Source organism: Hypomesus transpacificus, chromosome 6, assembly GCF_021917145.1.
Source record: "Hypomesus transpacificus isolate Combined female chromosome 6, fHypTra1, whole genome shotgun sequence".
NCBI classification, from domain to species: domain Eukaryota; kingdom Metazoa; phylum Chordata; class Actinopteri; order Osmeriformes; family Osmeridae; genus Hypomesus; species Hypomesus transpacificus.
Window position 1 is genome coordinate 13,392,665 of NC_061065.1, and position 26,279 is coordinate 13,418,943.

At 42.9% G+C, this 26,279-nt stretch overlaps 2 protein-coding genes across 5 annotated transcripts in view; one reads left to right on the plus strand and one right to left on the minus strand.

Moving 5' to 3' along the window:
• btbd7 (BTB (POZ) domain containing 7) overlaps positions 1–20,384 on the minus strand; it is a 39,352-nt gene extending 18,968 nt beyond the window's left edge. The window contains exons 1-3 of one of the 4 annotated variants that reach the window (XM_047021820.1): positions 20,140–20,384; positions 3,283–3,507; positions 1,293–2,432 (exon numbers count right to left, since the gene is read on the minus strand). In XM_047021820.1, the coding sequence (XP_046877776.1) occupies positions 1,293–2,432; positions 3,283–3,364 (1,222 nt within the window). In that variant the 5' untranslated portion in view covers positions 3,365–3,507; positions 20,140–20,384. Of the gene's footprint in view, positions 1–1,292; positions 2,433–3,282; positions 3,508–19,947; positions 20,103–20,135 lie in introns of those variants that run through there. The other 3 variants (XM_047021821.1, XM_047021822.1, XM_047021823.1) reach the window with 3 other exon arrangements.
• A 3,572-nt stretch (positions 20,385–23,956) lies between these two features.
• On the plus strand, positions 23,957–25,766 carry si:dkey-85n7.8 (COX8 domain-containing protein). Its single transcript, XM_047021893.1, has 2 exons — positions 23,957–24,355; positions 25,324–25,766. Exons 1-2 carry the CDS (start codon positions 24,152–24,154, stop codon positions 25,432–25,434), a joined length of 315 nt encoding a protein of 104 aa, XP_046877849.1. The 5' UTR covers positions 23,957–24,151; the 3' UTR covers positions 25,435–25,766.
• The last annotated feature ends 513 nt before the right edge of the window (positions 25,767–26,279 follow it).

Consider the following 26,279-nt stretch of genomic DNA (forward strand, 5'->3'; position numbering starts at 1 on the left):
AAGAGGAGTGGAGAGATCGAAACTAGACACCTGAACTCTCCCAGGAGATCAGAAGCACTTGCACTGTGACCTGAGAGCAGCACCTTTCCTGCTCCCTAAGGGCAATTCCTTTGGTAGGGATTAGCCCTACCAGGCCTATACCATGACAGGGGTCCATAAATTCAGTTCATAAACCAAACAGAAGGAGCATGACAAAAGGTTGACAGAGTAACAATAATCTGTCACATTACACACTTCATTTTTTGGAAAGGACAGAGCTCTTCTCTCTTTCCATCTGGTTGGGGTGTTGAATTCAGCACAGAGCGACCTCCACGCTCACCGATGGCTGTTTGGCTCCGTACATGAGGGGATAACCTGTGGGTCCCTTGGGGGCGTGACAGGCTTGTGCAGCACAGCAAGTTCAGTGTGTCACAGCATGTTACCGAGCTGAGAGGCTGTGGTTGTCAGTCACTCCCCTGACAACAACAACAGCTCCTGCTGCTTGCAGTCTGGCAGTGTTTGTAAGCTCTATGAAAGTTTCCGACTTACTTTACATTTCGATGTTTTACATGATAGACATTGTACAGAAAGTTGATCAGGCTCCTGCAAATATCTTTTTCACGGTTACAGTATTGTAGATTACTGATAATGATCTGCTTTCAATTGATAAGGAGCAGTTAAACTGTGTCGGTGAGCAACCAACTTGTCTTCCTTAAACATATATTCTTTCTGTAAAAAAATAAAATAAAAGGAATAGTCATTTTGAACATTAAAAAACAATCTGTGTGTGGTCTTTATGGAATATGTCTCATCTGAGTGAAACCCAGAAGAATGGCCTTGTCAATACTCCATTTCAAGAACCAAGTACTTTTGAGTTTCCAAATCCATTTCATTATCTGGGGGCAGTGATGTGTGATAGTAGAAATGAAACTTAAGATTGAATGTAGTTCTAGGATCCAATAGGCCAATCAATTCTCCATAAGATGTCAAACCCAAAGACTTTTGAGTGAGGATAAGTAAGCACTTCTGGATTCAAGTTGACTTACATAGGCCTAGTTTCGTGGCGGAAGATACATTGTGTCTGCAAATATTTCACTTCTTTTTTTTCCACGAGAGTTAAAACAACTAACAACTCAAGTCCTGGGAAATCAAGAGCTAACCCCTCACTTAAGAGGTCAAAAGGCGTTGCTACATTGCACCATTCGCAGTGGTTAGTCACTCTAAACAGCCTGTTAAGTCATTAGACTGTAAACAAAGTCCAGTCTAGACAAAACAAAAAGGAAATGCCAGTAGAAAAACACATCAAGGCTTACCTTGGGCAAGCATGCTGAACTCCAGGAAAAGGGCGATGTGGTAGAGTTCCATGGCCTCCTCGGCCCGAGTCCCGCTGCCCCTGGCCCCGGCCACCAGGGCCTGCACCTCCCCCAGGCTCCCCGCGGAGGGGCTTCCCCTCAGCACCAGCCCCAGCTCCACCACGTCCGTGTACATGCAGTGCAGGATGACGCGCGCGTACTTCTTCGGAATGATGGACTCGTCCAGGATGATGCGCGTGGGCGTGTGCAGGGCTCGCTCCGTGATCTCCTCGCCGGCCCGAATGCGCCGCTGAAGCAAGTTCCGGAAGAAAGGCGAGCGGGCCGAGAGAACAGCCTTGTGAGCACGGAGTTCCTCGTCCGCGGAGCCCGGAGTGACCACTCCACCTCCACTCCCTAATCCCGCACGGCCCCCCACAATGGGCACGGCGCCGTAGGTTTCAACCAGCTCCGAGTCGGAGGAGAAGCTGAGCAGCGAGTCGTAGTAACACATGTGTTCGCAGAGACCCCTCATGTCCTCCTCCAGCGAGTTGGGCGTGCCAAACTCTTCACTTAGGCGCACCAACACGTCCATGTTGCGAAGACGCGCGTCCACCTCCGGGCCCAGCTCGCCTGTGTACAGGTAGTGCAGGAGCGCCGAAAACATGGACGCGTCCATGCCCGCCGTCCCCACATCCAGGAGTACCTCAGCCCCGTAGCCTGGCGAGGACGACAGCAGAGTCTTGAAGAAAGGGCACCGGGCCGCTAACACGGCACGGTGCGCGGGGAAACAAGAATCCTGAAAGATCAAGTCGACATCGGTGCAGTACTTGTGCTGGTACAGCGACGCCAGATCTCGCTGCAAGGTCCGGGCTTCGGCCCGTGCCAGCCCAGCCTGGAGACTCAGCTCCTTCAGGGCGGCGGTGCCCTCGTACTCCTCGACCAGGGCGTTGGCATCGCGCACGTCCCAGCCCGACAGGAGCTCGCGCATCTGGCGGGCATGGTCGGCGGAGCGACTGGACTTGCGTCGCTTAATAAAGCGCCTCTTGAGTGTGGCCAGGCCTGAGCTCTTCTTCTTCTTGTCCTGGGGCTTGTCCGAGCCCGGCTCCAGGCTGTACAGCTTTCCCTCGCCGCCATAGCCCTGTGGGCTGTAGGATGACGTCCCTGAGAAGACACGGAAGTGTTAGCCAGGAGACAAACATCTCTGTGCAATAAAGTCCCACTGGTTTGTGTCAAGTTTAATAGAAGTAAAAGAGTATTTTGTTGCCAATTTGTTAACCACCCCAAGTTTTCAACTAAGAATCAGGGCAGGAAGCTACTTGGATATTTTCTTCTCCTTGGTACGTTTTACATGCAGATCTTTCATGAAGATAAAATTGATGTATGTTTTCAATTAAGCCTCTTATGAGAGATTGAGGATTACAAAAAGCTGACAGTTGAATCTTGATAAATACAGAAGATAAAGGTGTGAGCCTCAAGCTTCGATAAATATCAAAAGATTTGTTAGGAAAGTGGTAACTTTCAAAAATAGCCAAGGACATGTAGAGGACACAGGTAAACAAAAATAGCTTTTGTTTTAATCTTTGCAACTACATTAATGTAGTTTTTGGAAGCTTTCAATATGGGAAGGTTTTACAAAAGAATAGACATCTGGTGGTAACTTATTAGCTTCTGAATTTTGTTTGCACCTCTCCACACCTGCTCTCAAAAGGAAAGAATGTCTGATGAGTTGGTCTGTGCTTCTCTGCAAGGCTGTCTCAAACACAAAAACACGGATGTCTTCCAAATGACTTATGGTTGTGTCCAATGTTCCATTTCTATCCTAGCTGTGCCAAGGTTACAACCACAGCCAAGTACGGCATGTGTACACACAAACTCCTATTTTCAGCTTATTTTATAGACCACCATTACAATGTTAATCCAAAACCTATATATAGATTTATGTTAAGTGTCTTAAGAGATCAAGTTTTTTTGTTTGTATCTCCTCATTTTGTTAAGAGACAAGAAGACCCACCTATGAAAATCTGCTGAGACTGTGAATTGCCCCCAAAACGAGGAGAGCATGAATGAGGATAGCTGGAGGCATTGACACCCATCCTCTCCTGCTTCAACTTCCTCTTCACACGGACCACTGAGGCCACTCCTGCTGGCACATTCTGGCCAAGCAAAGGTCCTTCAAGTCAGGGTCCGGACGCAGCCAGAGACTGGGTCTCACTGCCTGTAGCTCCGCCTGCCATTTCTGAAAGCAACAGAAAAGGAGAAAAGTGATTTACACTGTATACCACATACACAAACAACATGTTACACGTATCACGTTTTCTTCAAGAATAAACCCCAACCCAGTTTTGTTGATATTTTGCAAACGACGATCAAATTTCATTCCGATCAACCATCTCCTGTTAGCCTGGCAAAGAAGAAACCTTCAGAAATTGTAATACCAAACCTTTTACACTCTTTTTCCCAGTGTGGCTATTGCTACATCCTGATATTTATGTTTCATTTTACAGGCCAATCTCGCCCTGCCAAAAGCAGCACAGGGGGGGTAGCCTTCAGCAGCTTTGGGAGGCATCAGGGTCCAGCCTTCACTGCTCGCAACATTAACTGTGAGGAAAGGATTTTTCTTTTCTTTCGTTCTTCCCCTCCACCTCCCCATTGCAATAAGGCCCAAAGAACCTACTCTCTGAAATAAGACACCCAACATGAGCAGTCATTTACATAGTTGAATGTGCACTTTAGAGTAAATGTGGCCTGAGTTTAGATATTTTTATACTCTAAGGACATTACAACCAGAGGGCATAGACAGAACTCCAAACTGTATGAAAGTAGGACTAGGCTACTTTGAAAACTTTTTCCTCCACCTCTTTTTCACCCAAAACGGAATCATTTCATGTATTAAACCCCCAGGGGAGCAGTCAGAGCAAAGCTTTCTCTGGTTAACACTTTTTCTTATCACAAGCCAAAAGTGGGGGCCCAAATAAACGGTTCAGACACAACATTTGAAGGTACCCTTCATGTATGTTTTCATTGGAAAACACACCTAGGTATGTGGTTTTTCAGAAATGCGTTTCCCCATTTACCAAAAAGGCTGGCATGCGGCTGCAGACAAAATGCATGGCATTCACACAAAAATCCTAGAAACTGGTCATTTTTAGGTTGTTACCTGGATTCAGATACCATGGCCTGTCTAACACGTAAACAATGAGGCCATTGGATTAGGTGCCATCAGCAACATAGCCTGCAGGGAGCCTGAGAAATGAATTTGTAATATCTTGAAGGATCCACCATTTTTCAGAAATGGTTCAATTGGATGATGAAACCAGTGTCTGACTTGTGGCTTCAAGACCTCATCTATCTTGAGGGACTCGGCTGTGGCCTATGCCAATTTGTGAACATCACACAAGTGTCTTGCTGATGGAGTGTTAAAAGCCTGAAGCAAAACACCAGCCCTCCCCCTTCATTCTTTTGATCAAATGGCTCAACCTGTTCCTAAAAAAAAAAAAAACACTCAGTGTCAGACAAACCTTCTTTTCAGAGAATTTTGAATAACACACAAGGCCAAGTCAAAATAAGCACTTTAGGAATTATGGGGGGGGGGGGGGGGGGGGGGCAAGGCAAAGTTTGGGAAACAGCTCATTATACTGGCATACGTTTATCTAATGGATGTGAGGGAGGTTAACCCTATCCCTTCTGGAAGACAGTAGCAGTTGCAAAGAAAAGTCAGCAAACCAAATATTAAATGCTTGTCTGTTTGTTAACTGTAATATAGATGTTGTCCTTATAACTCATGGTAATTAATTATAAGGCAGGAATAGCTGATTTCATGTAAGGTTTACAAAGGACCAAATAAAAGGTCAAAATAAAAATCTGTTTAATTCCGAGCAACAACAAAAATAATAATAATAATACAATCTTAATTTTAACTATTTATAATAGTTTGTTACGTTGTTCAGAGTTGTTCGTGAGTCGGTGTTTTGCCATCTATATTAAACAATGGCTGCGTTAGAAAGAAAGGGGACTGCAGAAACGGACAGAAAATTGGCACAAATGGCCGGAACATGCCTGTCAACTTGAGTGACAGAAGTAGAGAAGGACTAAATGAATAGGCTAGTTCTCTGACCGAGGTGGCGAGCCAAAAACAGTAGCTGACAAAGAGATAAGAGGTTATGTAAGTGATGCAATGGGGGACTAGGGGGGGGGGGGGGGGGGGGGAGAGAACATTCCAATCCATAAGAGCCAATTCGCTGTTGATGAGGATGGCCTTGTTAACAGGTGCAAAATCAACTGAAAATAAGTAGCCTTTATGCTTTTATGACTGACATAACCAATACAAAATCTGATAATGTATTTGCTTCAGAAATTAAATTGTAAGTATTTAAGGAAACAAACTTTTGCCCATAGAAGCTCACTGTAGTCACTGGTCCTCACACTTTCACTGTCACACTGAATCATTAGCACAGAATCAGCCCAATTACTGGTTCAACAAACAATTCACACGGCTGCCAGTTTCACCCAAATCAACATTCCCAAAGCGGCCTATTTTTCCTGGCGATTCACATTCTTCTCAGTTCTACATGGGAGAGAACCATAAAAAATTGATATGAGGGGGAAAGTATTAAATAAAGTTGGCAGGAGGAAAATTAAAAACGTTGAGGCATGAACTTAACACCTCACTGGAGGCTTGTACACTTGGTTGCTAAATACCTTTCCAATGTGTGAACACAGGCCTATGAAAAGAAAAAAACAAACATCTTCCTTGACAGCTCATAGAGGGTATGTCAGATATGTGGATTGACCATTGCCAATGGTCAGATTCTGCTCATAATGTAAACATAGTGTTTATAAGTGCCCCTGGGGCTGAGTACTCAGGTTTTTCATGGCCATCGCTGGATATTCAGCTCAAGACTATTCAGATAGCTGAGTGTGCTTTTCTCCTGATCTCAGGATCCATTAGGGGTTACAGAGCAGTATGTTGACTAAGATCGACTCAGCACAGTGTCAACAGCATAAAGCATATTGGCACACACACCTCTCAGGTTTCAGACATGAAGAAAAGTCATCGGTTAGGCTTCCAACCTCATCAGACAGCATAGGGGTGTTTCCACCAGGGTGTGGATCTGCAGTGGCTGCCTGCCCTCTGGGCGTGTCTGGAAAATCTAAACCAGTCCTGGGGTTACGTCGTAAACACTATGCCGACAAATGCAAGAGCATTAATTGAGATGTAAAAAGGATTGAGTGTCTTACAAGTCCCAGCATAAACATGTTGCAATGAAACTAGAAAGAGTTGTTTATAGGAAAATGTTTCTTCTATGGTGGAATAATTTCACTAACAGGCACACATTAATACAGTGTGATCATAGTCAAATTGTGCACATCACACAATGAGAGCATGGGAGGACTGAGAGCCATTTTTCTTTCTTGCGCAAAGAGCCAAAAAACGAGGGGGTGAAAGTTAAATGTGTTTAGGGGACAACACTTTACCAGACCACTGAGCAAAAGCAATGTCCATTCAACAAAATCAGTCAGGATAAAGAGCTCTCTGTTTCCAGGGGCCTCACAAAAGTTCTCAGGGCCGACGGAGAGCTGGGAAGGGGAGGGCAAGAGAGAGAGGTGGTGGGTACCCCCGTGGCAGCTTCCTGAAGGCCGTGGCAGGCTGGATTATGTGAGACTAATGAGAGGGGACAGAGCCAAGCCACACCGGCCCGGCTGCGGGGATGTCTGATCCACCCAGCAGAGCCTCACCCGTGGAGCATCTCTGAGGGCGCCGGGGCCCAGCACCACTGGGGGGCCCAGGCCACCATTCTACCCAATAAGGCGCATCCCTAAACTGGAACGTAAAGAATTGTTCTAAAGGCCAAATAAAGCCAAGGCAGTATACTTTGTGCATCAAGTCTGATTTTTACCAGGGTTCTAGAACACAAGCTTTAATCGAGTGTAATGGGGAATAAAGTGAACATTGATCGAAATCAAAAATGTAGTCTTGGGGGAAAAATGTTCTGAAAGAATAGGTTATGTGAAAGTGGAAAACATAGCGTATCTGGACTGAGTCTGTCAATGTCAGCTAAAACATGTGGAAAGAAAATATTACCGCTCTTCGACAAGCACACTAATTAGAATGCCATGCACTGTAAAATATGAACTACCAGACATGACATTAATTTTGCAAGAGCTGTGTCATATTATAATAGATGTTTTTGCTTTCTAAACCAATCCCCATGGTCTGTTCAGACAGAGTAATAGCATACAGCCATGAGTAACCTCCATTTAATTGTGGTGTGTGTGTGTGTGTGCACTTTTCACCTTCGCCTTAAAACTCACACAAGCACATGAACAACACAATTTTCCAAGTCAATGTCTTGGGAAGGACAGGACTGGCGTGTGAATCTGGAGGGGACGTTATCCTACAGACAAATTCAATCACGCACCACTGCGTCAACCTGCAATTAATCAGAGCAAAATATCACGAGTCACTCACGTCATGCTCCCTCATCTTTGCTTTTAGCAGTATCAACCATGGATGTACTGTAGCACCGTGAATACAGTGAGAGTGTGACCGTAAGGACTGAAAGAGACCTGGGGAAGACATGCAGTAAAATGGCCCCCATGCCTGAATCGGACCCGGGTCCCTGCCCTGTGTTAAGGCCAAACCCAAGCGCTACACTATCCAGTAAGCCACAAAGTGTGGCTCAGTTAATAATTGTATGTAAAAAAACTTGGATTGAGGCTTTAAACAATAAACTCATTATCTTTGTGCTCTCTCAAGTACAAGCTGTCCTAGGACACCGCGGGGGTAATTACTTTATGGGACCGAACAGATTCTAATCAATGTTAAAGACTGTTGGAATCTGGGATAAGCGAAGGCTGTCATTTAGTAGCTACTCTGCAGCCTATCGTGGATTTTACATTTTCTTGACTGCATTCGGAATTGAATAACATAATGAATGGACTAACAACTTGTCTTCAGGCACAATTTTCCAGCGAGGAACAGAATTCTACAGCATTGAACACAGGTCGGGGCACGAATCTCTAGTTACTCCATCACACACACACCATTACAACGGTTTGGCGGTTTAGTGGAAGGGGTAAAAACATAGTATTTAGGCAAACTGTATCATTATGGACAATGGAATCACTATTCCCTGTTCATCAGCTGACTTGCAACTGTTACTGTAGAGAACGAGTGCTGCTACAAGGTTTATACGATATCTGCTCCAAGATGCCTCCAGGGGTTTGATTTATCAATGTTTACACCCGAAAAGAAATCTTTGAAAGAAAGAAAGATTGTGCTGCGTTGAGCCAGGCTGCTGCTACGCAACAATCAGATTAAGTAGGCCTAAAAACATCTGTATTACCAACATTGAGTAGCCTTAAGGAAATGGACTAAAGGATTTCCGCCTATCTTGCATCATAATCGGCTTGCAATTTTCTTCTCCGTTTATTACCATGACACAGGTCTTTGCCAGTGCTGCATCACCTCAGCTTTGAGATATTCCTGAAAGCACATGAATCATTTCAAGGGTCTCTTGTTCAAGCAACATAGGTCAGTGACAGTATTCATCAAAACCTGAAGTGGCTTGTGCTGTGCTCCGGGCAGCCCAAAATGAGTCTGCTCTTTGGTCAAAAATGGTAACAATGCACAAGATAGTTTGCGGGTGTCCTCTGCATGACTGCATGAACTCATCCTGTTCGAAGAGGAGGAAAGCTGACATTTAATCTGAAGCCAAGATGTTCCGTGGACACGCTCGCCCTTTAGCAGGGAGATCTTGAGGAATGCTTCAACCAACACACAAAGCCCATCCCTCCCCCTGCATCCAAGTTTGAGATTCAGCAAATACAGTTCCACAAAAACATCTAATTAGGTCTAAAAGGTCAGTCCATCACAAGACAACAGGATGTTTTGGGGGGGAGGTTGGCCCTGCACCAAAGCCCTTATGGCCAGGATAATGAAGATGGAAACCACACTGAACCGCATGAGGAAAAAGAAGGAAAGGGTGAAACAGCCTTCTTGTTTGAATGCCTTCCTCAGAGACACTCTTACCATGTTAATGAAGGCATCAACAGTCCCAAGGCATGCCGCCTGTGAGGTATAAATCACAGTGACATTCCTGAAGTAAACAGATATGGGGCAGGTGGAGGAGCGGGGCATTCTTGTGATAATGACAGTGATTTATATAGGAATTTATTATGAGACAAATGCAAGATATCTTGGGTCAATTCCCTTCACGACATCATGCCGCTGGAACAAGTGGGAGAGAAAAGGGCATTAAACGAACGTACGGATAATATCAGTTCTAGTCGTCTTTTGTGGCATTTTTACTGCCCCATCGCCCATTGTGTCATGGGGAGGCGTCAGAGGACCTCCTCACTATCTGTGGTAAGGCCCGTGCCCTAGTCTGCAACAACAACCTCACTGTTAACGGCACTCTCTATCCTTGTCAATAATCGAATGAAAATAAATGCACTGTTGCGAAATAAACACCATGACCGCGTAACACTCGCAGTTATCTCAGTTTGTTCCCTCTCAATCAATCTCTGTGGGCCAGATATTGTGCTATGACGGTAGGGCTTTGTGGCGATGCTACTGGGCTCATTTCCTTGCAGACGGGACCACTGGTATGGCCTCCTATCTGCCGAGAGGAGATAAAGCATCACTGAGGAGAGGTCAGTGGTTCGTCTTAGTACTGATACCATCACAATCCAGGACCCGATTTAGCTTCACCATCTAAGGTCAACTGAGTCAAGTTCCTTTATTACAGCAGAGAACACTGACAAGCACATTTCTCCACCTTTTGGGGGGAAATTACATGAATACTTGGTAAGATGTGTTTGTATGTGTTATTTATTCTTTTGTGCATAAGAAAACGAGAAACTGCGTGAGTGGTAGCTCCAGAAAGCTCTGCTTTCCTCGATACTGAAAAGAATGAAGCCATTTTACCTACAATCAAAAGGCAAGACCTTAACAATATGCAAATACAGTCTTGAATTGCATCCTGAAGTTGTCTGCCAAGGTGACGATGAGGTCTTCAGAGAAAGGAATTTAGGTTTTATGGACAGTTTTTTAAAGTGGCAGTTTTTCTATCCTATCATTCAAACAGGGAACACTGAGAAATAGCCCTCTAATGCTTTGTTGCCACTTTAAATCTGTCTAAATAAATGTCTCTCACCAAGGGATATCGCTAGTTTGAAAACATAACTCAAGAGTTTGATCAACTCAAGACATGATGCAACCACAGAATGTGGTGGTATACAGATGATTAGTTTTGAGTGATTTCAGGCCTAAATACAGAAAAGCTTTGATTAATCAACTTGCTTTGCTATAGGAGTCACAGAGATGGGGAAATCAAAGTGTCTGGTGTTTAGCGCACGATCCAAACAGATGCTCTGAGACTTTGGAAGATTGCCTTTGTGCCATTGAGGCCATAGAAGCCTGTTCCAACGTGCCACAATATGCATTTAGCCAGCAAAGGGGGAAGAATTCCTGCAATATCTAATTAGGGGAGTCAGATGGCTGAGCGGTGAGGGAGTCGGGCTAATAATCAGAAGGTTGCCGGATCGATTCCCCGCCGTGCCAAAAATGACGTTGTGTCCTTGGGCAAGGCACTTCACCCTACTTGCCTCGGGGGGATTGTCCCTGTACTTACTGTAAGTCGCTCTGGATAAGAGCGTCTGCTAAATGACTAAATGTAAATGTAAATGTAAATTAATCACATACTATTTCCTGAATTCACCAGACTCTTAGCCATCCATCTCTAATCACTGACTTTAATGCAAAACCTTTACTGCAATTTGCCTGAATTACTCAGTCTAAATGGGAGTTGGGTGACAGAAAACTCAGAGCCCAGGTGGCTGGTGAGTAACAAAGTATGATTGAAACTTAATGATCAAGCAATTTGGCAAACTTACGGTAGATCACACTATTTAGTTAAGTCGAAGTAACCAAATGACTAATTACTTTTGTACCACAATAAAAAGTGCTAGATTGCGCATGCAAAAGATGACCAAATCACAGGGAAGTGATCAGCAGAGGATCCATTAACCAAAAGACCTGTAATGAGAGAAATCCTTATTTGGATGCAGACAAAAGGGATTCTGGGTAAAAAACAGCAAAGCAGTGTTGTCTCTCTCTCCACATCTTGGTTAGATTATCCTACATTACTTCAGAAAAAAAGCCAACTGTAATCCCTGATGAGCTGAACGCCATTGACTCATCTGTAACAATGTGGGCAGTATTAAAATGTGTTTGACAGCTGTGTTCACTTGTCCAGCATTGGAAAGTAGGATCAAGCAACAGAAAGAAAAAAAATGTATGGCAGCTCTGCACTTCCGTCTAGAATAGCCCATGATACTAAAAGGGAACTCTAAAGTACAAGGAAGTACACAATCTGAATAAATACCACAGCACGTAAAGTCCAATTGCCTTTAAGTTGGAAGGTATATTCATGCATGCTGGGATGCAGAAGTGCTCCCAAAAATCTGCATGCAGAGTGATGCAATTAAACTGTCCAGAGAGGCTAAAGTTCAGGATGATTTATAAAACCCAGCAATGAGGGATATGAGTGGATGGTTTTAACCAGGTGAAATAACAGTCACCTGGGTACAGCCCATTGTTAAAAGAAGTTCTAAGTATCCAAATGACTGTGAGACCTAGGCTTTAGTAAAAGGGAACAGATAGTAGGTTGAGTTAAGCAATGTAGAACAGCCAGCCACACTTGATGTCTTTTGTCCCCAAACTTCTATGAACTGAAAAAGGCATCTATTCAGATGTAAACGTTGTGTTAAAGTGATGTTAACTTTGAATGCTAATGATAACTTGTTGGAACATGTCTTCGTCCCATAAGAACTCAAGCATGGTTTTTGATGGTTATATCTGGAAGAGTCATCCAACTAAAAATCACAGAAAACTTTGTGGTTAAACTTCAAGAAACGAAGACCACACTGAAACCAATCTAAATTCATATGGTTTTCAGGCTGAGTAAAATACATTATTGGAGGGAGTGTCCATCTGCCATCCTTTATGGCAGAATAAAAACTCTCAAATATCTAAGCCTAGCACATCCATGATCATCATCATCATCCATAATCATCATCCATGATCATCATCATCATCCATGATCATCATCATCATCCATGATCATCATCCATGATCATCATCATCATCATCCATGATCATCATCATCATCATCCATGATCATCATCATCCATGATCATCATCATCATCATCCATGATCATCATCATCATCCTAATTCGCACACATCTCATTTGCGGCTGCAGCAGTTTGCTCCATGGCTGAGAGTTGTCTGATACTGGGAGACAGGCTATCCTTGTAAAATATAAGCTTCTATTGTTCCACAAATAAGCCTCATTAGCAACCAGCTGCTGGTGTTTATTTCCCTTCCCCCTGAAGCAAGGCCATAGACATAGACTTCCACTTTAGCCTTAAACCTGAAGCTAATAAGCAACATCAAGTTACGTTTTAAAGATAATAAAACATAGCTCAAGCTTGCCATCTACAAACTAAACCATTGTATCCACAAGACAAGACAGCAAGGTAGCGTACCACTGTCAAAAGGCAGTCAATCGAGTCAGTTGTGTCTACTAGGAACTATAGTGGTGGCTGGGATCAAGTCAACAGCCTATCCTATGGAACCTGGTGAAGTCAAGGACAAATTTCCAGAAATGGATAATGACAGTATTATCAATCCATCTATTTTGCACATTTAGTCAGGTCCCAGGAATAATCTCCTCTAGGTGCTTTATGCATTTAAGATTTATTTCAAACTTTATTTGTGGGGGGCTGACGGTATTGGCAGATTGTTGGTATATTATGCAAAGATGGGCTTCCTGTGGCATCTTAGACATTTATGGCCTCTGTGAACTCTGACATGTGACTTGCTCTTACTGCAATACTAGCATTCTGTAAGGATGACATTCTTTGGATGACAGACTTCATAAAAGATAACTCACCCATCACTGAACTTTTTTTATATTTTGGTTTGATTTCCTTGAGACTTCAGATCCACAAGAGGGTTATTTTTAAATAGATTTGTCGGTTCTCAACATTTTTTTTATTGTGCACCTCTGCCAACATTGGATTATGGAAGGGGGGACACTAATCATACACTGTCATTCCTACAATTCTTCAGCTTTAGACATAGCAGTGTTTCCCACACATAGACTAATTTGTGGCGGTGCGCCACAGAATCAACACCGGCCGCCACACATTGCGTTTCGTAAACATTTTTTTTTTTCGCTATTTAGGTAAAAACACGCAGCGTATTCGTTCAGCTGCATTTCCTTTCCCTGCTCTCCCTCCGTCTCTTTCACGCACGCGTCTTTCTCACATACACACACAGTCACTACGTCAGCACACGTTAGCAACGATGCATACGCCGTTCTAGTGAGACCGACAGCTACATCAGCGAGCCTTCAGCATTAGTGCCGTAGCTAAAGGTCTAGGAAAGTTGAGGCTACTTTTCGCTAGGTACCGACGGACATGTCTTAATCGAAGGTTCCCCTTCGTTGTTTTGGTGAGAAGTTTCAAGAGCTAGCTACTTACCCGGCGTCATGGAGCCGACCAGTTAAATAGTTATTTAGCACCCTGTATGCAGCGTCGCTACCTGCATATGCAGAAATTATTTGTTTGTTGTTGTTGATTGATTTTGTGAATTATTTCGACCCCCCCCCCCCGGTCTGACATGAAACAACACCCCCCCCCCCCCCCCCCGCCACATATAGCTTTCTAATCTGTGGGAAACACTGCATAGCTTAGGGTATAAAGTGCAAATGCCTATAAATAGAACAAATCTCCTATCTGAAGAACCCCCGACTCTCAAACCAAGGCATTTAGTCATTTAGCAGATTCTCTTATCCAGAGCGACTTACTGTAGTAAGGCATTCCCTTATCCAAAAATGCTTGAGTGGGGGAAAAAAGCTCTTAGCATTAGACAGCAATGCATCTTGAGACTCCAAAATTGTGCATAATTATGTCTCTCTTTTCCCCATGGTCGACAAGGAAGGAACCAAGCCTGCATGTACAGGCATTTTGGCATTGACAAAAACGACTCTAGCCTAGTCGGCATAAGAACGTTGTGATTACTCTGACCATGATACTAAAGACCTGTATTCACTACTGCCAAATTCATGGTGTGAGTGGTGCTGACATTTTTATTGAATGGGTGATTTAGGACATAATTATTGACGATAATCAGTAAACCTCATCAATCCTGGTCTTGATTACAACAACATGTTTTAGTTGGTGGTAAATCGTATCTTTTTACAATCCCGTGGGAGGTGCCTTTTTTTTGGTGGTGGTGGGGGGGGGGGTGTAAAACATGGATATTTAACTGTCATATTTCAGGGGTTTCTGTACTTCTGGATTCAATATGTTAGCAGTATTTATATAGAGTCTAATTTGACATATTTTTCAAAAAAATTCTAAAAACTCCTTTTTGTATGATTATTTATACAAAAGTATTCCAAGACAAGATAAATGCATGAGTGCTTGTCTGACCACCTGATAGACTGAAGGCAGCATTGAAATGCTCAGTTGAAGAGTGTATTGTGGAGAACGAAAAATGGAAGAACGTCTGGGCTAAAGATCCCCTCTGTATCCTTGTTGCAAATTCCTGATACGTCCTGCAAGACAATGTGGCTTCCTAAAGACAGCATTAAACCTCTGCCTTGAGTCTTGAGCCTGTAAAGCCAGGATTTGGGGAGATCTACTATGCCCTGCACTGAAGTATGACTCGGGCGTTTACCTTTTTGCAGCCCCTCTTGGAATCTGGCCCAGAAAGAGGCTCCTGCAGTCATTTCCCACACTGTAAAGGGCAGCGGCATTCAGTTTCTCAACTGTTCCACTGCTTCTTATCCAAGAAGAGTAGATAGGTAGGCATCCAAAGATCCAGTTATCCTTAATGGTATGATGCTGAAAACCCACTTTACCATGTTACCATGTCTTGTAGCACACTTTGGGGCAAGCATGCTTACTCTTGACATTTTATTGTTCTCAATATGAGGACAAAAGCTACATTTCAAGCTACATAATGAACGATACGATCTTCAACCACTGGTCGACAAAGACATTGAGGTTTCCAAAAGCTCCTTAAGGCCCACTGAATGTTTTTTAAATTAGTTTAAAACAAAACTCATTTAAAATGTACATATTCACTTCACTAAATGTAATACTAGTTACTCTAGTTCATTCAAAATATTCAGCATCTGCCCTGGATGTCAGACAATGATTTGACACAAGTCTCTCTGGAGAGAAATGTCCATACTATGCTAAAACTGAATATGCTAAACTAGCATAGACAGAGCTTTACTGAGACCAGTAAGAACATAATGAGACATGAGGTTTCCGTATGCAACTCCGTTATACAGGCGAAACCACAAATGCCAAGCACACTTTTGTCTATTGATTCATTCAGCAAGCTGGAGGGGAGGTAAAGTTGAAGGGGAAGAAAATAAGGAAGTAAGGGAACTGGGTGGTTGGAAACCCCACGTGGGGTAATACAGCTGAGCCCTTGAAGAAAGGAAGAAACCTCTTGTAGCCCAGTTCCGGGTAAGAATGTCATTTGCAAGAAAAAACGATGTTGCCAAGGACAACAAGCATGGGGGGGGGGAAAAACCCCCCCTCTCTCTCTCTCTCTCTCTCTCTCTCTCTCTCTCTCTGGCAGAGGTCAAACAAAGGTATTTTTGGAGCTGTAGCCTGCAAAAATGAATACTTTACAAGCTAACAGAAATGTTGCTGTCCAAATGTATTGTGCATTCAGTTTGTGCTTAAGTCCATTGTAGGTAGATTTACTCACTAATTTTTACAGTGCTCATTTAGAGGTAGTGAGTCCATGAGACCAAAGTTACAGGTTTTTGTAGTGATGGTGGAAACAAAAAACAAAAAATCCAAAGAGTGAATTACAGTGACAGTCCTTGATTTAGGTGTGCCATGTCATAAATCCAAACATTTTTCAAAAAGTCTGTAGTGACCCCTAAGCTCTATTTCAGTCTTTCATATCTAGGTCATTGTAGCCTACCGATAAGAAGGTGTGAACTCACTAAGGCGACATTAGTATCGCTTATTAGCACAGCTTGAGAGAACAAGGATCATTACGATTTTTTTTATGAATAAACTGCCTCCAACAACTTCATGAATCAACTAGTGGCGTTTCAAGTTAAAAGAATGAAATGCGATCTCTGGTTTCTAGGCTCGTCAGCTACCGTTTTACTTTTCGTGTCGACAGACAAGTGTGTGATGCAGTTAGAGACCCATGTTTCAGGGGTGACACACACCCATATTCAGAGAAAACAGGACTTCTCCATGTAGGAAAGAAATGAAGGGGCCTTATAGACGTGTTTTTATGTCAAGAGGTGTTGCTGATCAAACTGAAAGAACAGGGCTCTGACTGTATGCAATTACTGAGCTCAGCCAGTCATCATGTTGCAGGCGGTGCCTCTTCCTGTTGGGTCCTCTAGAAAATTAAATGTCCTAACTGACAACGATATAAGCGGGTCCAAGTCAAGACAGTGCATACCAGGTCACTGAAGCAGGGCTGTATCTCCAACGAGCTAAAAAGGAGAAGTGTCGGATTTGGCGGCTGTCACTTAGTCCCAGCTAGTTTCGCAGGCTTAAGTGGTCTGAAAAAATTGATAATGGACAGTGGAACATATATCTGGTCCCCAAAAAATTAGCCTGTCATGTGCGATTAGGTGACATCCCATCCTGACAAGGAGGAAACGGGCCGGAGGTAAAGGTTGACTTCTGAGACTAACAATAGAGGCTGGCCTGCCGAGACATATTCTGACAGTTCCATTTGTAAAAACATTTCCGTGTAGCCTATGCCTGGCCTACGATTTCACACATGACTGATAGCCCCATGGCCATTAATATGAGGTGCCACATTCCCTATTAGGTATTTCAAATAGCGTTCTCTCCTAATATTTGTCGGGGTTGGCTAACTTTGACATTGAGTACACTGGCAGTCGAGGACAACTGAAAGGAAAATGAAATTTGACTGAGAACCAGTGTTTGTGCTGCCAATCTGGATCAGTAAAATAACACTGGTACTTGGGCTGGGCGATAAATATTATCAAAGTAATGACATTCCACAATAAAGATATAACATTAATTAATTTAATAATAATAATAATGTCTAATAATAATGTCGATAGAGAATAATTAGGAACAGCAGTCCATTTAATTTTTGTGATGCAGCAGGAAGTTGCGGATAAATGGTATACACCCACTAAAATACACTGAGCACCTCGAGTGGAGTAGCTAATATTAACTACAGAAAACGAGTCTTGTTGCCGAAAACAGTGGCAGCAATAGCCATGGCGAGGGAGCAACTTCCAATGAAGAAATTATTGATAAAAAGGGTTCGTCTTCTTCAGTTATTTGGAAGTGGTTTGGCTTTTTGAAATCCGACAAAGAGCAGAGCAATGTTCGGTGCAAATTGTGTAGTAAAGAGGTGGCTACCAAGTCTAATATGACAAACCTTTTTTACCACCTGAACAGACTTAGTCTTTGTTGCCTGTAGACAGTAACTAACTCAACATAAGCTGGCATTCGCTAGAAGTTATAATGCAAATTGATATGCACTTTAGTTTATCTTGTTCATAACTTCTCAGGGTTTATAGCTTTCACTTTGTTTTGTGAATGTAAAAATGGTGATAAATATCATTAAACCTAGTCACCATAGACAGACTTGGTCTTTGTTGTCTGTGGACAGTAACTAACTCAACATAAGCTGGCATTAGTAATAAGGAAAATTTATAGGCACTTTTTTATATTTTGTTCATAACTTGTAAAAGCTTATAGAGCTCTAAAAAATTAATGTTGTGAGTTGACAAAAAAGAAACATTGAAGCCTTTGGTTTGTACAGGGTTCTTGTCTGAAGCAAATATGCACCTTTGAAACTAATTGTATTAATATTGTCTTAATTATCAAATGGAAATATAAATATATATTGTGATAATGTTTACCCATATTGCCCATCCTTAACTGGTACTAAACTGTTTATGTCATATGCATCTTATTGTTGAAATACCATGTCCTTTAGTTTGCATGTAAACCTGCAACCTAAAGTGGGCATAACAGAGCATAACTTTAAAATCCCCTAAAATGAGATCATCACCTTTAACAGGGAAGATGAGTTAGTTTATTTCCATCTTGAGGCACTATAAGGGTACCAATAGGGAGGGTGAATGAATCAAAGCACTGCAGCAACCAAGATATGAAGCAAATCTGATCTTTTCCAGACTTTCCAAGCCACTTAAATTGATTAAATTATTTAAGAAGATATGCAGTTATATTCTTTCACAGCACACTAAAGTTAATCAATGCAAACAAGTCTTTTGAGTGATTGAATTGCTTAATTGATTGCTTAATAATGTGAAACTTTGACGTAATCATTGGTGAACGGCACTGTATAGGTTTACCCTCCACAGTTGGACACATGAGATGTTGTCTTTTGTAATACCTCTATGACAGCCTAAGGTACCCTGCTCCACTGACTAAAAACACTGCCAATGGACAAACACTAGGAAGCAGCAGTCTACAACCTCACACTTTAGATTCTCTCACACAGGTGTTATCTAGTCACTCGCTAGAATCTTTACATAAACTGCTGGGAGAAAAATAAATCGATTTTAGGCTTCATGTACCAAGCCCGTAAAGCTGTGCACTGTGACATTATGGTCAATGCCAATCACTCTTATTTACCACTGCCTCGGAAAATGCAGTCCTGCTGCTAAAACAACACCTCCTGAGCCTGCCACCAATGGTAAAAGCCTCTGGGGATAGGCTACCGAAAGTACTTGAAAAGCTGAATAAGGAAAATAGGAGCCAGAGGGAAGTAATGAGAAGAATAAAATGTCATACTGTTACTGCAGTTCTTACGTGCAAGCGTTTCATATTTAGCTTCATCATTCATTTATACCCATTTTACTAGGTTTAACCAAACCACTATTTCAACATTGACGGCCTGTCAGGTGGCTATAGTAGTTGCTGTATAATATATATAGTATGTAGTTAGACTTTTGGAAGGCTTGATAAATTGGATTAGCTAGCTAATCTTTCTCCTGCTGAATGTTACAGAAAACACGTAAGGTCTATGCAAACTGTGAGAAACGTGAAAGTAGTTACCGATCCAAATATCCCAAGAAATATACAAAATAAAATAGGTATATTGTTGGGTTTTTCAGTACATTTCAAATTCATTTTTCTCAGTAGATGCTTTTCTATATGAGACTGCGAACACAACTTCAAATAAATAACTTAACACCAGCCAATTTACTAGCCACTTGGATGCTCTTTTCTAGGCTACTAAGCTAGCTTGCTAAATGAGAACACCTGGATAGCTAAGCTACTAATTAGCCTCAAACTAGTTGTCATTTAAGGTATCCTAAATAGTTAGTGTTAAGTTGGCTGCTCTAAGCGTAGAGGTAGATATCAGTTGTCAATGCTGCATTCTCAACTAAATTCAAACCACATTAGCCAGATAGCTAGCTAATGGAGGTTAGCAATAGAAGCTAGCCAGCTAGACTACTCTTCAATTGACGCTCGATAGACTGTTAGCACTAGCTTGCTATATAATCAATCACGCGAGGTTGTACCATAAGAATGTCAGTGGAAAACAGTAGCCAAACGGATATGATATCTAGAGCTATGGCCACCTAAAAACCTACCTGGGTAAAGTTCACACGGTGCGTCGACAACAAGAAGTCTTTCCAGTGTTGCTAACTAGCTAGCTAGCTACTAATGTATTAGCTCGGTAGACGTTGTATGGTGGTTGGCTATCTTGCTCGAATGCTAGATAGCTACATTTCTGTTATGTGTCGGACTCGGGCGAGTTCAGATACTACGCGTCACACACCTACCGTCCACAGCCGACGAAGTCGTCCCTTCTTCCAGCTAGTTAGTGTCGTTGCTCCAGTTACCGTCTTTATTCCGTTTTAAAATCCTGAAAATGTAACTACTGACTTACTATGACTGCCCAGAGTTGTTTTTTGAGAGTGTGTGCTGGTCTCTGGCAAGTCAAGTGATAACTAACATTGCCATTCTAGCTAGCTAGTCTTCAGCTACTCTGCCAGCCGTGGCAGTGACAGGGGTTTGAGTCCAGAGTGGGAAAAACTAAAATCGAAATTCTAAAATGCAAGTATACTGGTTTCGTGCTCCCACTAGCTGTAAAACCTCATCATTGCAGGTTTTTAAGCTTTATACAGTCAAGAGAAAGTGCAAGTCTAAAATAAAATTCTGCACAGCTTATCAAATAAAAGAAAAACACAGGTGTTTCAACAGTTGTTTTTATTTTTTTTTCACAATTTAAAGTAAATACTGTAATATATAATGCACAATCATATACATGACAAATGCCCAGAATATATTTGGACATATACATGTTTTTGATATGAAATAAACTAAACTACATGTTATGGATTGCTGTCTCCTCCTGTGTCCTCCTTCTTTGAGAAAAAAGTCGCCGACATTAGCAGTCGGTTCCCTAAACCCACCTTTCCTACCCCCTCACCCTCCATTACTGACCCAACTAAATGTCTAAACTCCTTCTCTCCCCTGTCCGAGGCAGAGCTCTCTGACCTCATTCTCTCTCATCGCCCCACCTCCTGTCCCCTTGATCCTGTCCCCTCCCCTCTCTTTCAAACCATCTCCCCCTCTATCATAACTTTTCTGCTCCATGTTCTAAACTCCTCTCTTACCTCTGGCACCTTCCCCTCTGCCTTCAAACAGGCCAGAGTTACCCCTTTACTCAAGAAACCCTCCCTTAACCCTGCCGTCCTCCAGAACTACAGACCGGTATCATTGTTACCCTTCTTTTCTAAAACAATTGAACATGCTGTATCTAACCAACTGTCTAACTTCCTTTCTCAGAACAACCTGCTCGACCCCAACCAATCGGGCTTCAAGACCGGCCACTCCACAGAGACTGCCCTCCTTTCAGTCAACTGTCAGGCCCTCGCCAGCTCTCCACTGGTGTCCCACAGGGCTCCGTCCTTGGTCCCCTCCTCTTCTCTCTGTACACCACCTCACTTGGACCAATCATCACCTCCCATGGCTTCTCCTACCACTGCTACGCTGACGACACGCAGCTGTACCTGTCGTTCCCTCCGACCGATTCGGGGATCTCAGCTAGAATTGAGGCCTGCCTTGCAGACATCTCCGCCTTGATGACTGAGCACCACCTCCAGCTGAACCTTGCCAAAACGGAACTTCTCATCATCCCGGCCAAACCCTCCATCTCCCATGACTTCTCAATCACCCTGGGATCCGCGACGGTGACCCCCTCATCCTCTGCCAGGAACCTTGGGGTTACCATGGATGACGAGCTCTCCCTCACGGCCCACATTGCTGCGGTCTCCCGGTCGTGTAGATTCACCCTCTACAACATCCGGAAGATCAGGAGATACCTGTCTGAGCACTCCACCCAGCTGCTTGTCCAAGCACTTGTCCTCTCCAAGTTGGACTACTGCAACTCGCTGCTCGCCGGTCTCCCATCATGCGCAACCCGCCCTCTTCAGAGGATTCAGAACGCAGCGGCCCGCCTGGTCTACAATCTACCCAGACGCTCCCACGTTACCCCGCTCCTCATCTCCCTCCACTGGCTACCCATAACGGCCCGCATCAGATTCAAAACCCTGATACTGACCTTCCGAGCAGTGAACGGGACTGGGCCCGATTACATCAAGTCTCTCCTGCAGCCTTACACCCCCACCCGCCACCTACGGTCTTCTTCAGACAACCGCCTGGTGGTCCCACCTCTCAAGACCGCCCGGTCCCAGCACAAGCTCTTCTCCTGCCTGGCACCCCAGTGGTGGAATCAACTCCCCACCTCCATCAGAGACACGGACTGTCTCTCCACCTTCAAGAGAAGGCTCAAGACGCACTTGTTCCGGGAGTACAATGGTACTTAGGAATGGTTTGCTGAACCCAACGCTAGTCTCCTCAAGGATCACAATGACTCTTGCTTAGACTGTTGCTCTTGTTGGTTAGTGGTAGCTGGTTTAAACTGTTGTATTCTATTTTAGTTAATCCTATTTTTATTGCTTTTCTACAGGTACACCTGCACTTAGAGATTAATGTTGTGTAATTTAACTTGTTTAACTACATGCTCTTATGGTTTCTTCCCTTTAGCACTATTTTTTGGTTGTTCACAATATGTACTTCTTGTTTTTGACTACCCGCAATGCTGTGGGGCTATCTTGTTGTTATTATCAGTGACCTATGCACTTTGTAAAGCTCTCTCTTGGAAGTCGCTTTGGATAAAAGCGTCTGCTAAATGAATAAATGTAAATGTAAATGTCTGTTTTTCCCAGTTCCAGTATGAAGTAATAATAAGGTAGTACAGTCATTTCTCCAAAGGGAGGTGACAAAGTACAGTGTGATGTGGTATTGATTGCATGTTGAACTGCAATTGGTTGACAATGGTGTAAGCAACTCTGACTGCAACTGATATCATCATTGGTCTGATCTTAAACCTAGGTTTACATGTATCCTGCATAAAACAAAGATCCCAAGCATAATACCAGTTCACAATAAAACCAATTTCAGATGTTGTTTCTACATCATCTTCTGGTCCAATCCATCCTCTTGAACTTGTTTCCCCCTTCATTTAGTCATTTTAGCAGACGCTCGAGCGACTTACAGTAAGTACAGGGACATTCCCCCCAAGGCAAGTAGGGTGAAGTGCCTTGCCCAAGGACACAACATCATTTGGCACAGCGGGGAGTCGATCCGCAACCTTCTGATTACTAGCCCGACTCCCTCACCGCTTAGCCATCTGACTCCTTCCTTCTGCCTTCGGCAGATTAAAAGGACAACAGTGTAGGAACATGCATGTTTGTTTTTAACCAGTTTGAATCATATCGTGCTGTGCGATTCCTCTTTTTGAAGGGGCTTTGTCCTTTCTAATATCACAGTATGGAAGTCGTATATTTGCTTGGCCACTAGCAACTTGCTCACAGGGGTGGAATATTGCACAACAAAGAAGCTGTCACCGATGAGGCACGCTTTTCCAGACCGACCCTGACAGGCAACACAAAAGACAGTTGGCTGCTTTCCCCATCATCCTCTCACTCCTTTGATCAGAAAAGCAAATCAAATCACCTGCAATCAGCCGACCATCACACTGTACAAAACACCTGCTGCACAGACAAAGACCAGAACACCAGATGCTGGATTGTTTTGTGCCAGGTTCTATTTGCCCCTCTGTCCTCGTGGCCAAAGTAAGAATGTAAGCAATCAGCACCCGTCCTATACTTCCTTTTTGTTGTCAGACAGGAACTGTATTATCTTGTTGAGAAACATGAAAAGGTGTTAGATCTGAATGGAAATTGATGGACTAGGTAGAACTTCCCCTTCCTGCTATTTTGTCCAATCGATTTTGTTTCTGATCTCCTAACACTAGTATCCATGGAGCAGAGAGGCTAGAGGTTGTCTTTGAAAAGGCCTGTATTTGTGGTGATGTATGCTTATTACATCACCAAGGGTGATATTTATCACCTGTCTTGCATCATAGGCCTGGCATAATTGCTTTTTTTCTTTTTTACTTCCCCTTATTAGTGGCACCTCTGACCAACCTCTCTTTCGAATAAATCATAGCACTACCTCACTTGTCAGAAAGCAACTGGAACATTCAGGAAGCTTTTTTTTGTTGCGGTTGCAGACACTGTCCACTTCAAGTTCATGATTTGCTTAGCGACAGAAGAGAAGGTTGAGGGACAAGTGACCCCCCCCCCCTTACTACTGCCAAAATCATCTCCCAGGCTCCTCCCTGTTAATGGGCTGGTTTGGATTTCTTCTTTTAGGTCGTTGTGTCTGTTTCTCAGGATGTGGGGAGTCTTTCAGGCACTCTTGAGATCAGAACTTAAGAGCTGAATGCACCTTATCCCACACCCCATCCCTCACATACACACACACACACACACACACTCACCAGACAGACCCGACACCAGCATCAGGATGTTGGTTATTCTGAGAGCAAGCTCCCCAACTTCAGCCTTGATCCGGACAAAGAGGGTCCTGCAGGAGATGAGGTCCAACATCTACAGCAAGCCGCCCAAAAACAAGATTGGACCAGGGGTGAGTTCTACTGTCGTTCTAAGCCCCTCTATAGATACATGGAGAAAGGTATTTTATTATAATAGTACTACATCACCATTTGGTAAGTCATTTAATGATTAATCAACTATAGCCAATGTTGTCTATGAAAAGTTAACTTTATCTTTGTTAATTGGCCAACCTATATGATAGATATAATGTATGTGTTACTTTCAGAAGTGTTCAATATTTATATTCAGTAAATGAAAAGGCATAAACATATTCAAACCTTGTGGGACTCTTAGCAATGAAAATGATAAATTACTTATTTATGTGCTTCCATTTGAGTATAATCCTGACTTACTTACCAAGCAAGTCTCTTGACGTGAAAACCTCCTTATGGTCTTTGGTCTTCTTCCAGCATTGAGAGATTTTGTCTGGCAACAATTATTCTGTCCAATTAGATGTAATGAGTTATGACAAGACACTCATGATTTTTTATATTGTTCAATATACATACAAATGTGATTGGTAGGCAAAATATTGATTATGTGTCTTTGTCTGGGCTTCATACAATGCTTGAAAGTTGTCAGTAGTCGCCAAGATTATCTATAGAAAATCACTTTATCAGCAAACTCTTCAATGCAAGTCTGGCCAATCACAATATCTTCCATTAATCTGCTTTTCCAAAGGGCTCTCAATTGTAAAATAACTAGGCAAAGTGAGCACCAGGTTAAAGGGGAAAACAGAAATGGATTCGGGGGGACAGGCATCTGTACTTTACTCTAAATCAATTGCATATTACTAGCTTGCTCCCAGGAAGGTGTGCACAATTGTCTGAAAGTGCTTTTCTAACACCCGTGCAGTAAATCAAAACATCTTTCATTTCATATGTCCCGTGTTGTAAAGTTGACTTCAAAGCTTGTAACTATCACCATTGGTTCATTAACATTAAAAAGAGTAAAATTTTCGACATGTTTTTACAACGTCAGTTCTCCTCTTTCCCACAGCAAAGCTTCTTCATCATGTCAGTGTTTGCTGTCGCCATGCTGGTGCCGGCTGGCTGGATCATGCATCACCTCCCAGAGTACCGTCAAAGACCACCTCCTCCTGAACCATGAAGGCCCCTTAGCTTGCTTACACACACCATCCACAGGCCACACGGCTGGACCTCATGTATGAGCCACCATGCACCATCAGTCCACCCTCCTCTGTAGTTTGTAACAGCAAGCAAAAAACAGCCCAAAACTCAACACATTAGCCACTAGCTCTCACTTAAATGATGAGAGACCAATAACGAGATTATTTTATCTGTATGTGAATGTTCTTATAGCATGGTGTCAAATACATCTGAAAAATAAGGCCCCCTATGTCGCTGCAGCATCCGTATGCAATGACACGTTTGTAAAACTGTCAACTCACTGGCATGATCAATAAATGAAAGTAGTGTTGGCATTGTGTCTGTTCATTGCGGTTGTCGAAATCACAACACTCTTTTGCTTGTATCCGTTTTGAACAGTTTATTATACCAACATCTAGAACATACATCAAACCAAAGCAATAATTAGGGGTCAGTAAACAAAATTATGAAATGCTTTGCAAGAGAATGTGAGCGAACCAGTGGTTAGAGAAAGGACATCAAATCTGTTTATAAAGCAATTTATGAATATCTTCAAGACTGTCCCTAAAAGAACAAAACTCCAATCCAAATGACCATGATAACACATCATAGATGTAACATATTTCAGAAGAGACAAACTGTGTGAGGATAAAAGGGATGAAAAAGGGGTGTTTTTGAGGTTTAGTTGATGATTCTGAATGAGACAGGACTGCTCAAGTGAGATTGAATTAAATGGATTACCCATCAGTCGAAGAGAATGATCTAGTTGAAAAATGGGAGTTAAAAAAACAAATAGCATGATATTGTGGATACAGGACATGATGGAATAGCTGTCCTCCTTGACTT

Coding starts and splice junctions, on each gene's coding strand:
- si:dkey-85n7.8 (XM_047021893.1), top strand. CDS start 24,152: ATGCACCTTATCCCACACCCCATCCCTCACATACACACACACACACAC. Junction 24,356..25,323: donor AAAACAAGATTGGACCAGGG/GTGAGTTCTACT, acceptor TCTTTCCCACAG/CAAAGCTTCTTCATCATGTC.